The sequence below is a fragment of the Clupea harengus genome, chromosome 15 (genome assembly GCF_900700415.2).
Source record: "Clupea harengus chromosome 15, Ch_v2.0.2, whole genome shotgun sequence".
In the NCBI taxonomy this organism is placed as follows: domain Eukaryota; kingdom Metazoa; phylum Chordata; class Actinopteri; order Clupeiformes; family Clupeidae; genus Clupea; species Clupea harengus.
Genome location: NC_045166.1, coordinates 20,835,550 through 20,849,695, shown reverse-complemented (window position 1 = coordinate 20,849,695; position 14,146 = coordinate 20,835,550). Strand labels below are relative to the sequence as shown.

General features: G+C 42.7%; 1 protein-coding gene across 3 annotated transcripts in view; it reads left to right on the top strand.

Annotated features, from left to right (window-relative positions):
- The first annotated feature begins 2,756 nt into the window (after window positions 1–2,756).
- The window catches only part of scml4 (Scm polycomb group protein like 4), a 37,136-nt gene continuing 25,746 nt past the window's right edge, over window positions 2,757–14,146 (top strand). For 2 of the 3 annotated variants that reach the window (XM_031582218.2, XM_031582217.2), the window contains exon 1: window positions 13,153–13,526. In XM_031582218.2, coding sequence (XP_031438078.1) covers window positions 13,178–13,526 — 349 coding nt within the window. In that variant the 5' untranslated portion in view covers window positions 13,153–13,177. Of the gene's footprint in view, window positions 3,201–13,152; window positions 13,527–14,146 lie in introns of those variants that run through there. The other variant, XM_031582219.2, reaches the window with a different exon arrangement.

The following is a 14,146-nucleotide window of genomic DNA, read 5'->3' as shown; positions in this document are numbered from 1 at the left end:
GTGGTTGTGAGTGTTTCTGTTAGCCTGGTAAGCACTACCTTTCTTAGGAAAGGAATATGGTATTAGAGGAGAGAACAGTGTTGAGTGAATGTAGAGTAAGGCCGAGAGGGAGGGAGGTGTCCTAGGGAGCGCTTCATCTTTTTGTTCTTTTCACAATTTTTCTTTCTTCTTTCAATCTCTTGTTCACATTCCATATCACCCCCTTCCCCAAACAGATGCCTTATTATTCATATGTATTCTGCGTAGCTAGCAAGGACCAACAGATTTGGGTATTTTATTTGTCTTTTGCGCTCACTCTCTCTTCTCTTGCGTGTTTGTTTGTTTCCTTCCGAGTTGGATAGATGCGTGTGCGTGTTTACTCTGTAGAAACGATTGGTTCTAAGAGTTCAGTTTCATGTGAGCCCTGTAGACTGAAGAGGAAGTGATGTCCTATACAGAGCCAATAGGAAGAGGAGTGCCTCTTTCTCGGACCGAGATTTACTGAAGTCCAGTTGTTGTTTTGTTGTTGTTAAGCCAAGCATCGCTATCCATTTTTTTTTTTTCTGCTCGAGGTGGGGGTGGGGGTGTTTTACTTCCCGTTATCTTCATTGTTATATCCACGGGGCAAGGAACTACTAAATCTGTCTGTTCTGAAGCCACTTTCTCTAGAACCTCACTGCATTGTGAGAAACTTGGACCTTGTGTTTGTTTTGATGGGCGTAGTACGGCAAGGCGCTTGGGAAACTAGAACTTGATATAGGCTGAAGCTAATACACACACACACACACACACACACACGACATTGAATTGTATCCCTCCTTCTATGTCTGACACAGGACCGAACACAAATTACAGGCTGACAAGCGTGAAAGGACATAAACAGACTCTATCAACTAAACTACCAATTCATTCAATACAATTTCAAATCTGCTTTTTGGTTTTGTTTGTTTTTGTTTTAGTTTTTTACACTTTCAAACTGTTCTGGAAAAAAAAATCCAGGATTCTCTTGCTGAATCCAACAGGCTTATGTATGTATTTTCTAGATCTTTATGGAGGAAATAACAAACAAAAAAATTGGTAGATAAAAACAAAACATCAAACTATAAGGTAGTTTTAATTTTTTTGAATTTTTGTTTATTATTTTCTTTCGTTTTTAGTGTAACGCTTTCTTTAAAGGAGCGAAGGGTTCTAATCCGGCTACATTTTATTTCACATGTTCACACAGTACCACACACACACACACACACACACATTCAAACTTACATGCACAGTCCAAGCTCAATGGGGGTTTTGTCCTTGGTGAATATTAAAGTGGTATTGATTTTTAAAAGAATGTAGCATCTGCTTCTAGACAAGGAATTACAAGCTCTACCACTGTCCCCAGCACACAAGTGGGAAAAACCCTGGTGCAACCTTAGCCTTCGCACGCACGCACCCACACATACTCACCAAGGCCGGAGAAGAATCCAGTTACCCAGTAATACAGTGTCTGCCACTTTTGTTTACAACAAAACTGTTATTGTAAATGGAAATAAATATATTATTTGTATTTAAATCATTTCAAATAAAAACTTATTAAATAAATATTTGTATTGTTTGTCTTCTCTTGGATTAAGAGACATTTGAATGTTACTGCCTTTAAAATATTTAGTTCTCTACAAATAAGTTCCTGAGCTATTTCTGGACACATGCTGGTAAAAATGGCTTACCACCGATGTCTCTCTCTCTCTCATAGATCATAGGCTGTTTTGCTTAAGGAAAAAGAACAATTCCTTTTAGCAGTGCAGGTACATGGTGTTCAGTGTTTTCTGAACCGACTGTTCTCTAAACGTGTTTGTTTCCATTTTTGTGTAAGTAGGCCAATATTTTGTGTCAATTGTGGTTCAAATGCAAGGACTATTTGCAGGGTTAAACTGAGCAGAGCACTATAAGCCGCTTTAGCAGCTCTACATTTTCCTATCACAACAGTTATTTATTTCCGGAATGCCCTTTTAGTGTAGCATAGCCCCCCGCCTCCTAAGATCAAGGTGGGAACGAATCAACTGATCACCAGCTGACCCGGCAGATTCTTGACTGGGTGTTCACTACTGCTTTCCCAAAACCGACATTAGATGTCTCCGTTATTTCTATTTATGCAAGACGGCAGTTCTAAAAATGTGACGAATAACAAACGTCTATTGCTTACCAAATAGGCTAAAGTTGGAGCACTTGGTTGTTTTTTACAAGCTACCAGCATTTACGCACGAGGTATAATTGGACAACACAAAAGCAATAGGCAGATAGGAATTGGAAGAACGTCAAATTCGATGTGTTTTATGTTACAGAATGTGCCTCTGGGTCATAATTAGAGTTTTCTGTTTACTAAAGAGACTCGTAGGGATTCAGATTTTTCTGTGGTGCATTTGATGATGGACCAGGCTTTGTATTCTGATTTTACTTAAGGGTTCTTTCAGACATGGGCCCTTTTGATTGTTGTCAAATGTTGTGCAATGACAGCTTTGGTGGAAGCACAGAGCAGTGCCTAGCCTATTTAATCTCACGTCTGTGTAGGTTAAGAATGTAGTCTACAGGTTATATTGCAACGCTGTGGTCGAGCGTGAAGATAAAATAAAAAGAATGCAGTTAAATTCAGAAATCATAATACACCTAGCATTTGTGAAAATGGCGTGAAAAACATTTATTACACCCACCTCTAGATTATTTATAAATTGGCTGTATTTCACACACACCCATAGGCTGCGCCTAATCAAAAAGAAAAAATAAATGGCTGAAGCGCTATCGAATGGATTGTTGGATTCATATTGCTTTGCTCTCTGGTGACTGATATGACTGAACCTCACTGTAGCCAAATAAACATATCATTAGAGGCAAATAGATTAAACAAGATACATTAACCACGTTTGCGTGCGTCATAACATGTTGACTTTGCACACTTTGCAGAAATAAGGCAAAGTACCGACTCGCGTTTTCGCTGGGTGCTGCCTGTGTAATGAACTCCCGGGGGTGCTAGGTAACTTGGCACCGTAGCCTACTTTGCCGCAGCTACAGTAGTCGACGAAGCTTCCCGGGTACGGCATTCGTTCATCAACCGGCTCTGCAGCGGGGGGAAGCGGAGAAAATCAAGTCCCCTGTCCGGTGGCCACCGCCTGGGACGTTGGGTAGACTGCGCGTCACGGAAGATATGACAGATTCTTCATCTTCCGCTACAGTCCGCGGCGAAGGTAAGTCTCGTGCCTGGCAACAGTGTGGTCGGTCATTAATGGAGTTGCTCTTCAGTCCGCACTGATTTGATGTTGGGTAGGCAATTTGAGCAAGCAGCGGCCCCCTAAATTAATCTTTTTTTTAGAATAAACAGAGATGTGGAAGTAAGACTGTAGGGTAAGTAAATACTGTGAAGGCAAGGCTGCACATTAGCATGTTTTTGGCAATCACTGGATATAAACTAGGTAAATAGATCAAAGATGGGCAATTCACATTGTATTGACACGATATGCCAATTAAATATCTGGCACCCTCGCATTTTTATATACCCGGGTTGTTTTGCTCTGGTAAAGCAAAGCTTTGAGTGAGACGCTCTCACTTTATGAAATTATTACACGTACATTATTACTTTCTCATTATGTTACATCTCAGGTAGCTTGTAGGTCTCGACTTGATTGATCATGCTGAAATCCTGAGGGTGTCTACATTTCTTTTTCTGTGAGGGAAAGGAAGATGTTTACATGGATAGTAGGTGGTTAGTCCCCAGGGCGCAGAGTGTGTGCCCTACCTGCAGAGATGTGCCTTGAACAATTCCCCTGAGTGTGTGTGTGAGAGAGAGAGAGAGCCCAGAGACACTGACAGAGCATGGGCCTGTTATTATTGGCAGCTGGTTTTCAGAAACATCAAACCAAATGTTAGAAATGATTAATCATATTTGCCAATACACTGCTAAAGTTTAACAAAAAAAAAACTAGAAACTAAAACTAGTTTCAGCAAAGCTACAAATTCAACTACAAAAGTGAAATCGTATCTATTAAGCCCTGGTGAGTTTGTTTCATTTCACAATAACAACTCCGCGCTTACTAAATGTGTGTGTGCGTGTGAGTGATTTGACCTTTTTAGTCTTGCGCTCCATTATTTACTTCTGTATAATTGTGTCATTGTGTGTGTGTGTGTGTGTGTGTGTGTGTGTGTGTGTGTGTGTGTATGCATGCATGCATGCATGTATTTGTGTATACTATTTGTGAGAGACTCCAGGTTACTCCCTTCTCAATGCATTGGTTTGGGTTCATACAGCCACTGTTGCTCTCGACTACTTAGTGAATGAGTAACTTCCAGACGCCCTTCAGGCCCTGAAGCTGGAGCTCTGTTATTGAAAAATAGACTTAAAAGATTTGAGGGCTGTGTAATAACACCTGGGCCACACTGCTTACCTCACCTGTGTGTGATGGCTACCTTGCTGAACTGCAGCAGCTCGCAGTGTGTGAGTGTGTGTGTGTGTGTGTGTGTGTGTGTGTGTGTGTGTGTGTGTGTCTGTGTCTGTGTGTGTGTGTGTGTGAGTGTGTGTGTGTGTGTGTGTGTCTGTGTTGTGTGTGTGTGTGTGTGTGTGTGTGTCTGTGTCTGTGTGTGTGTGTGTGTGTGTGTGTGTGTGTGTGTGTCCACGCCGCCTGCGTTGCTGCTGCAGCGCTGCTACTGCAGTTTACAGCAGTTTAATAAGTCACTGCCTACGGCAGCCCGAGTCCAATTATTCCATCCCAAAGGTATTCTGCTCAGGCTCCCCTGTTATGGAAAACACCCGCCCCCCTCCACACACACACACACACACACACACACACACACACAACACACACACACACACTCCTCACACACCTAAATCTGCTGTCATTCTTACAATGGAAACAGAGCCATGTGCCAACAGATGACAAGAGGGGCACTTTTAAGAGGGGGGAGAGGGAGGGCTAGATGTGTCAGGATGCATATCTTGATAGGATGCGGGACACCCTACATTTTGTACAAAGCTGAACATAAGAAAGACAGACCAACAAAGATTTAGAGAGATCTGAAAAACACTTCCAGTAGAGAAAAGATTAAGCAACAAACTGATGCAGCGCTACAGATTATTACCTCTGTTTTCAGGTCGTTTTGTCTTTAAGCAGGATTACCCAAAAACCACAAGGCACTTGGTGGAGGGGTGTGGCATGGGCTAAGGAAGAATCCATGCAGAGGATCTGAATCACGGGGCAGATCCACACTTTCGTTAACATTTTGAGATAGAGAATGTGGCTTTGGCGGAGGTCTGTGCTCTCTGGTTAGCTATGGAAGCCTGTGAGAGTCACTGCATCTTTGTGTTGTCTCCTACAAAGGGTTGCAAGTCACAGATCCGTCACCCCCCGGATGAATGCTTAATACCAGACCTTTATCATGCAATTAATAGTTGGTTTCAACTGTTTACCATGATTCAACCGCCTGTGTTGACTTCTAATTGGACTTTTTTGAAGTGAAAAAATTGAATTGAAAGCCAAGGCTGATATATTGTTATTCATGACTGATTTTGGAGAGCCACTCTTAAACCATGATTAAAAAGCGTAAGTGAACTTCAGACTGTACAGTAGCCCTTAACACAGCAGACACAACACTTGATGCAGCATAGAGATAGAGCTGCTGTAGCTTTGTGACCAGAGGCTTGGGTGAAATGATCAAGTTCCTCTTTCACCAGCTGGTGGCAGACCAGGTAAGTTTCCAGTGCACCCACAAGGGGATGGAACCTGCATCCTAGATCATCCCCTGCAGGGGATGCAGCAGTGCAGCAAAGGAAGCCTGGATAGAGGAGGCCCTGGAGAGGTTCAGCGCTGGACAGTGGCCCAGGAACATTCCAGACATTGCAGAGTGTTTAAGATTCAGATTCAGGTTTTTATAGGCCCCCCCTGGCCAGACATGTTAGCTAGGAGGGGAAAAAACATCGATGCTACAGTTACACTTTGCACAGCACTGTACCTGCTTCCCTCACATAACCCCCCCCCCACACACACACACACACACATACATACACACCTCAACCCCTAACACTGTAATTCTCCCCCAGTGTATACCACTGTAATTCCATTGCAGCTTGATTCAATTTGTTTCCCAGCAGCCAGACTATGAATACTGAGTGTATTTCTCTCTTACTCAGACAGCCTAGACCAGCTGAAAGTGCATTGTTCATGACCAATGTTGCTCTGGATTGGATTGTTCTAACTGAATTGCACAGCTGGGTGTATGGGAAAGCATATTGGGTAAAAATATTACCAGTGTGTGTGTGTTTTCCATGCAGTAGCAGTGCATAGAACTGTGTGTGTGTGTGTGTGTGTGTGGTGTGTGTGTGTGTGTGTGTGTGTGTGTGTGTGTGTGTGTGTGTAGAAGTTGATACAGAGTAGTATCGCAATATTTTACGGCACAACATTTGTTTATTTAATAATATGATTTTGGTTTTATTTTGGGACATACGTCTTGTCTGATGAACATTCCTTCTAAAGTCCACATGATGGCATGAGACCTCGTTCTTCTTTTGCGTCACAGCGCAAATTGAAAAAGGTAGTCAGAGTCGAGAACGTTCCAAGATGGCTGTAGAGACTCCCACTACACGAAAGTAAATCACAATGTATTTGCAGAAGTGAACTGCAAATCTTGCTGTATCGTAAAAAGTAATGAATCGCAATAATAAACTGCATTGTGGTACTTAAATATGGTGATAGTTTTGTATTGTCTCCTCCGAGGCAATTCCCACCCCTAGTATGTAGTGATGTACTTTTGTTTCTATCTCTCTCCTATATGCTTAATTGACGAAAGCGTGTGTGCATGTGTGTGTGTGTGTGCATATGTGTGTGTGCATGTGTGTATGCATGTGTGTATGCATGTGTGTGTAACCCTTTAATGTATGGTTGTTTATTTAGTGTTAATAATGTTTGCTCTGCCTTTCCGTTAGAGCCTTATCAGTTTGCATTTGCTTGTGGAGGGGATTTGTGTGTGTGTGTGTGTGTGTGTGTGTGTGTGTGATAAGTGTGAAAAAATGAATAATTTGAATATGGCCGCAGCAGGCTGTTTGAATAAAATCTGTCATAAAAAGACTGAGGTGTGTGTGTATGTCTGTGTGTGTGTGTGTGTGTGTGTGTAATAATGAGTTATGTGAGCTGAATTTATAATCTTTTATAGTAGCGAAAGCAGAACTTTAGTACGTTTTTTGGAGCAGGCTGGATGGTTAGGAGAGATTAGGAGAGATTGTGTGTTAATATATTTAAATGAACTCTTAACCAACAGGAGTCTAAAGGCTATCTCCCACCAGCCAACTGCCAATTATCACCACTTGAACATTTTCAAGTTCAGGGCTTTTTTTTTTTTCATTTTAATAATTTAACAGCAGAAAATCATTTCCAGTGTTATTACTATTTACACTGTGCTCCAGCCTTATTGTTATTCGACCTATTCTATGTCCGGTAATTGAAGGACATTTAAGCAGAAGTTAATAAGCATTGGCACAGGTTGTATTATTTTTCTTCATTACCTCATGCAAATATTTTCTTCTTCTATGAGTCCCTAGGCAGATGTTCTTTGTTCGGTCTGGGCAGCATTTCGTTAACTGAGTATTAATATCAGCCACCATGGTAACAGCATCAGCTAGCATTTGCATTTGTGATTCGTTTTTCAGAGTGGTTTATTCACAGAGACTCAGAGGAGAGGTGAAGTAGTCTGAGTTAACCACTACCAGAGGAATTGCTCAAGGACCTCTCAAAACACAAGGGTGAAAATGGCAATGACTATCAAGATGATCATGAAGTTAAATGAATAAAAAAAAAAGAAAAAATTCTCATAGGACTTCCCGAAGGGCTTTTAACAAAACAAATGTTTATCTCTGGGCAGATCAAGAGAGCTGTGTGATTTTAATTAATCACGCTGGCCGCAGTATGCCGCAGGGACAAAACAAAGGGATGAAAGAGTTGTAATGATGACGGGCTGGCTGGCTCCAGCGCCTTAACACCACGTTCTGGCCGTCTGGAGGTCCGGGCCAGATCAGGACCTAATCCTTTTCAGAATCCGTTTCCACCAGGGGAGGGGAAGCTGAGCTCTCTTTTTGAATACAGTTCATAGTGTCACCTGTACAGTCCTCCGTCTGGTTGACTAGGTTTCATTGTTACAGTAATATAACTGAAAGGCTTCCCATTTCTCTCTCTTTCTCTCATTCACTCTTAGTCTCTCTCTCTCTCTCTCCCTCTCTCTCTCTGCATCCACCCATCTATGTATCCGTCCATCTTTCATGGGTTTCTGTGTTGCTAACGAACAGTGCTGGATTGAGATGTTTTGCTAAAATGGGGATTAAGGTGAAGACCGAGGCGACTGTGCTCAGGGGAAGGGATTGGGGGAGGTGTTGTGCGGGGCCAGAGCCGACCCAGGTGTGAACGCTGCTATCCTCTGGAGGTGGGGAGCTGACACGGGGAGAGGGCTGGGTGTAGCATCAGAGACAGAGCACACCTGAGGCAGGACTATCCAAGTGCCATGAAGATCAGTTTCAGCAGAGTGGGATACGATGAGAGGTGGGTGGCGATACAGACAACATGCGTGCCAATGCTAGGCTGGTGGTGGTGGTGTTGGGGGGTGGGGGCAGATATTTAACTGTGGGGAATTTCCCTGCCCCACCCATGTAACAGTGCTCGATGGAGGACCTTCCCCAGGTGTATTTTGAATGCTTTTGGTTGGAATGTCAGACAGCAGCACACCTGAGCTAGGACTATCCAGGTCTGAGGAAGATCAGTCCCAGCGGAGTGGTGGATGGTGAGACATGGGAAAAAGTGTGCAATACGTCTGGTTATCGTGACATTGGCAAAACTACAAACAGCTGTAGAGCCTGGCAACCGGCCGTGAAGCTGTCAGATGCACGTATTCATTGATTTTCAGTTATTGAGCTCAGAACTGCTTCAGGGAAATGTCAAACATGGACTTTGACAGCTGTTTTGTTTCAACTGAGTTACCTTGCACTGTGTACCGCCTGGTAGGGTATCACAGAGCAACACTGCTTAGGCAAGACTATCCAGCTGTGATGAAGATCTGTCCCAATAGGGAAGTATGCAGCTAATACAGAGCTAGGTGCATTATCACAGAGAGAGGCAGGTGAGGCAGGACTATCCAGGTGTAATATCAGTCTCTTGGGCTTGCCTTGCCTTGGACACCAGTGGTCAGGGGGGTGCATAGGGTTTTTAAAAACAGGGGAGACCCCCACCCCTTGAATGAAGCACTTGTTGTCCTGATACCTCTCAGCATAACGTTCCAGGGAATAGCACATCCAAGGCAGCTCAATCCAGGCGTGATGATGACCAGTCCCAGCTGAGTGTTGTATGCTGGGAAGAAGCTGGCAGAATAGGATGAATGTACATTTGCCTTGGGTACCAATGGCCTATTTTTATTTTTTTTAGGGGAATCCCCTCTCCCACTCCTTGAATGCAGTGCTTGACAGAGGACCTCCTAGCAAGGTCCAGTTTCGCTCTGGGTAGAGTACCACTGAGCAGCACACCTGAGCTAGGACTACCCAGGAGAGATGAAGATCAGTCCCGGCAGAGTAGTGTGCCTATAATTACAAGAGGGTGGTAACCCAGGCAACGTGCTGTTGCCATTGGTGCCAATGCTTGGGGCGGAGGGGGGAAACACAGCTGCTCAACAGAAGGGCACAACCCCACCCAACTTCACTCAACCCTTGGAATGTGATGTTTTGATGGAGGACCTTCACCCAATGTGTCGTATCAAAAGCCTCAGGGAGCACAACACCTGTGACAAGACTATCCCCGTGTGATGTACACCTGTTCCCAGTTGGGCCGTGTGCGGTGAAAGCCAAATTGCCTTAGGTGTATCCAATGGTAATTGTGGATTTTTTTAACAACAGGGGACCACCCCACACGCCCCTCCACCTCCTGAATGTAGCCCTGATACCCTAAATGCTCCCAAAGGGGAGCCTGTATTCAGCTACACAGCCATTTTAAACCCACTGAAGGTGAAGTGTGGCTGTTCTTCACATGTGCTTATATGGAGTACACTTAAAGATAAATTGTTAATGGTTAAGGTATTTAACAAACTTCGGGGTCAATTTTAATTAGAACATTTAAATTTTACTAATATAATGGGGACAACTGGGTAAACATAAAATTAACATAATGATATGTTTTCAATGTCCTGTACACATGCTGTACGCATCAGTGTTCCTTGGGGTCAAATATACCCCAGGCTGTTTTAGCTGTATAAAATATATAAGAAATATCAACATTTTACACACATTGTTACTATTCTTAATAACAGAAATAGTTTTTCATTCCAAATGTTATAGTTAACAACAATATGTACTTAGAAATAATATAAAGCCATGAAAACACAAAAAAAGATATCTCTTTCCAATTTTAGGTCAATCAGTGAGATTTTATGGTGATCTGCATATTTCTCCATTGTCGCGTAACAGGTATTCTGGATGTATAAGGGGAGTGGGTGTGAGGGGTTGTTTTATTTAAAGGGATATTTAGGTAGTCAACAAACACATATAAAGTACCCGACACATAAACTTGGGTACAAATTTGAATTATATTCATTTTCTGGAGATTTAAATTAAAGGATAAAAAATGTTAGTAAATTTGAAGGTAACAGGAGGGTTAAAAACAATCAATTATTATTATTACCATTCTTGATACGATTATTATTATTATTACTATTATTATTATAACCATTATTATTGTTATTATTATGATTATTATTATGATTATTATTATTCATTTTCTTTCGTATGTAAACTTGGGCCATTTTGAATGGAGAGGCAACACATTAGGTGTGTCTGTTGGGAGTCTGGTGCGTGTGTGACTGTTAGTGAGCTGTTGTTCACAGTTCATCATTTCTTCACTGCTGTTATTTTCAGCTCTCTTTCTGTCTCGCTCTTAGACTTCATCCTTGTTTTGTTTTTTTACAGACTGACCTCCAGGTGGGAGCTTGAATAATGGATGTGTATGTTTGTGTGTGTATACGTGAGTGTGTGTGTGTGTGTGTGTGTGTGTGTGTGTGTGTGTTTGTGATTTTTGTGGGTGGGTGGGTTTGCTTGTGTGAAATAGAGAGAAAGATGAAGAATAGCAGGGTGGCTACATTTAAATGTAGTGGTGTGTAGCTTTAATGACTGTGTGTGTGTGTGTGTGAGTGTGTGTGTGTGTGTGTGTGTGTGTGTGTGTGTGTGTGTGTGTGTGTGTGTGTGTGTGTGTGTGTGTGTGTGTGTGTGTGTGTGTGTGTGTGTGTGTGTGTGTGTGTGTGCGTGTGTGTGTGTGTATGCATGAGTTTGTTTGTGTGTATGTGTGAGAGAAATAGGCGGGTTGCTAGATTTGAATGCAGTGACTATATCTGTCTATAATGAGCATGTGTGTGGGTGGCTTAAATGTGTGTTGGTTGCTGGAGGTCTCGTTGTGAAGGGATCACCTAGGGCACGAGAGATTAAATGTGATTAAATATAGATGAGCGTCAATAACAGGACCCCTCCCCTCAGACACTCTGGAACCACACACACATACTCCCAAATCACAGACCCCTACACTCACAGACTCCTACACTCACACACACACACACACACACACACACACACACACACACACACACACACACACACACACACACACACACACACCCTCCCAAATCACAGACCCCTACACTCACCCACACAGACAAGCTGAAAATAGGCCTTCCTTTTTATATAGCCACCTCTCTCTCTATTCCCCCTCTCTCCCTCTCACTCACTCAGTCTCTCTCCTTCTTTGCCTTCCTCTCTGTCTCTCAATTTCTGTCTCTCCCTCCCTCAGTCTTTCTCTATGGCTCCCTGCCTCCCTCCCTCTTTCTCTGTCTATATCTGTCCATCTCTCACTGAATGCATCCATCTTCACTCCATGTATCTATCCATCTCTGTCTAATTGAACATTGATGAGTCCGAGGCTAACTCAGTTGAGTTGTGCGAATCATAAGGTGCTGGAATAACTCTGATGTCCTTGAACATGTCCTGGAGTCTACACACAAATGAAATGAGACCTGATGAAACTAATACGTGTGTGTGTTCCATTGGATGGCCCAAATGAGTACATGCCTTGGGGACAGGGAAAGTGCTCTTGAATATTGAGCAACCGAGAATATGAAAATGGTGCATGTTATTGTTCAACCCAAATCAACCCCCCCCCCCCCCATCCCCTCCCAGCCCCACCCCTGCATCACTCTCGCTCTGTCTCTCCTTCCCTTCCATCAGTTTCTCTCAATTTCATTTTTCTCTCATTCTGCAGATAGGCCTCTGGTCTTTGCATTCCTATGAAAATATAATCAAAAGCTGTTTGGGAGAGAAAAAAAATAAAAGAGAAATCCTTCTTGTCTTGTCTACTGTTTCTGTGACTGTGGGAATCCCATCCACAAAAGATCCTATGAATGAATGAATATTTTATGTAAAATGGTGAGATATGGAGAGGTTGGGGATGCTTTCTCTCTCAAGTGCAAAAGCGTGTCATTACTTTTTGTCTTTTCTCTACCTGCTTGCCTCTCCTCCTCCTTTTTTATGCCCTTTGTCATTTTCACTTCCTCTTCATCGCCACTCTTATCACCTGCATCGCCATGATTATCATTCATCATCCATCATCATCATCATCATCATCATCATCATCATCATCATCGTCATCCTCATTATTATTGTCATCATCATTATTATCGTCATCATCATCATCATCGTCATCATCATACTTTAGTCTTCTTCTTCTTCCTCTTCTCCTTCTTCCTGTTCTTCTTCCTGTTCTTCTTCTTCTTAAAAGTCATCTGTTCCCCACTTCTGCTTGATTGGCAGTTCATCTGTTGCTGTGACAGTTGCTGTAGCGCAGTCAGCTCATTTGCATTGGACAGTCTCATTTGCGTCGCATTTGGAGACTCAGGTAATCTCATCCCTATCACGTCTTGAGACTCAGTTATATCTCCATTAGCTCTGACAGGAATAAATGATTTTGGGCTATTATGCGGAGCTGTGATGGACCCATATTATACAGATGGACCAGGTGAATGGTAGACAGGAAGCATCTGGGTCCTAAAGAGAGATGTATCTGGGGATCTGACTTATCCAACCAAATGTATTGACGCTCGCTAAGGCATAGAGTGTGATGTGAATAATTTGTTTTATTCAGTGTGTTCTGCCGATTTAATGCAATAAATGATTTTGATGTGTTTTTCACAGTATACTGGGAAGTATGTGTGTGTCTTGGGTATGCTTGATAGTAAAATGTGCGTAATGAGTGTGTGCCCTGTGTATGTTTTGCAGTGTGATGTGTGTTCTGCTGTGCTCTGTGGAGTGGGAATGAGACTCAGAGGGAGGGATCTAGAAGATTCTACGGACTCCTGGATACCGAACATTTTGGGTGTGCAGAGCGTCAGACTCCGCCTTCGACTGGATCACCATGACGACAAGGGGAGGGGCTGCTGGCAATTGGTGGACATGAATAAAGAGGCGGGGCCTAGTGGGAGAAGACTAACAAGTCAGACTCCACCCCTGTGCTCAGAGAGTGAGTTCCAGTCTCTATAATATAATCTCTATATCTATAGGAATATCTAAATCGCTTTCATCTCTATATCTATAGATATATCTAAATCTATGTGTATATAGATCTTTATCCACTGTATCTCTCTCTCTCTCTCTATCCATGTCTCTCTCTCTCTCTCTCTCTCTGTCGAGTCAGAAATTTCCTTTGCTCACTGAAGTTACCAGCTGTTAGCAGTGGCATTTAACATCCAGTCATCACAGCTTCTGTGCACAAAAAAACAAGAACAAAAAGAGAAAAAAAGCGTGCAGTCAAGCTGAACGTTTTTGCAAGTGACAAGTGACAGAGACAGACTTTTGGGGAAGGAGGGAGATACTTTGGAGAGAGCTAGCGACTAGGTCAACCGGTCGGAAGTTTGAACGTGGTGTGCAGCCCGTTGGGTTAAATGTAAGTGAAGAGTTACAGAAAGTGTGTCATACATATGGGCCTGTTTTTTTAGCGTGTTCCTCTTTCTGATGTATTGAGAGTAGAAGGACAGACACAAACACACACACATACACACACACATACACACACACACATCTGATTTTTCTTTTTATCTTAATTTGTATCCACTATTCTTCAGTGCATTGAGAGTAGAATGA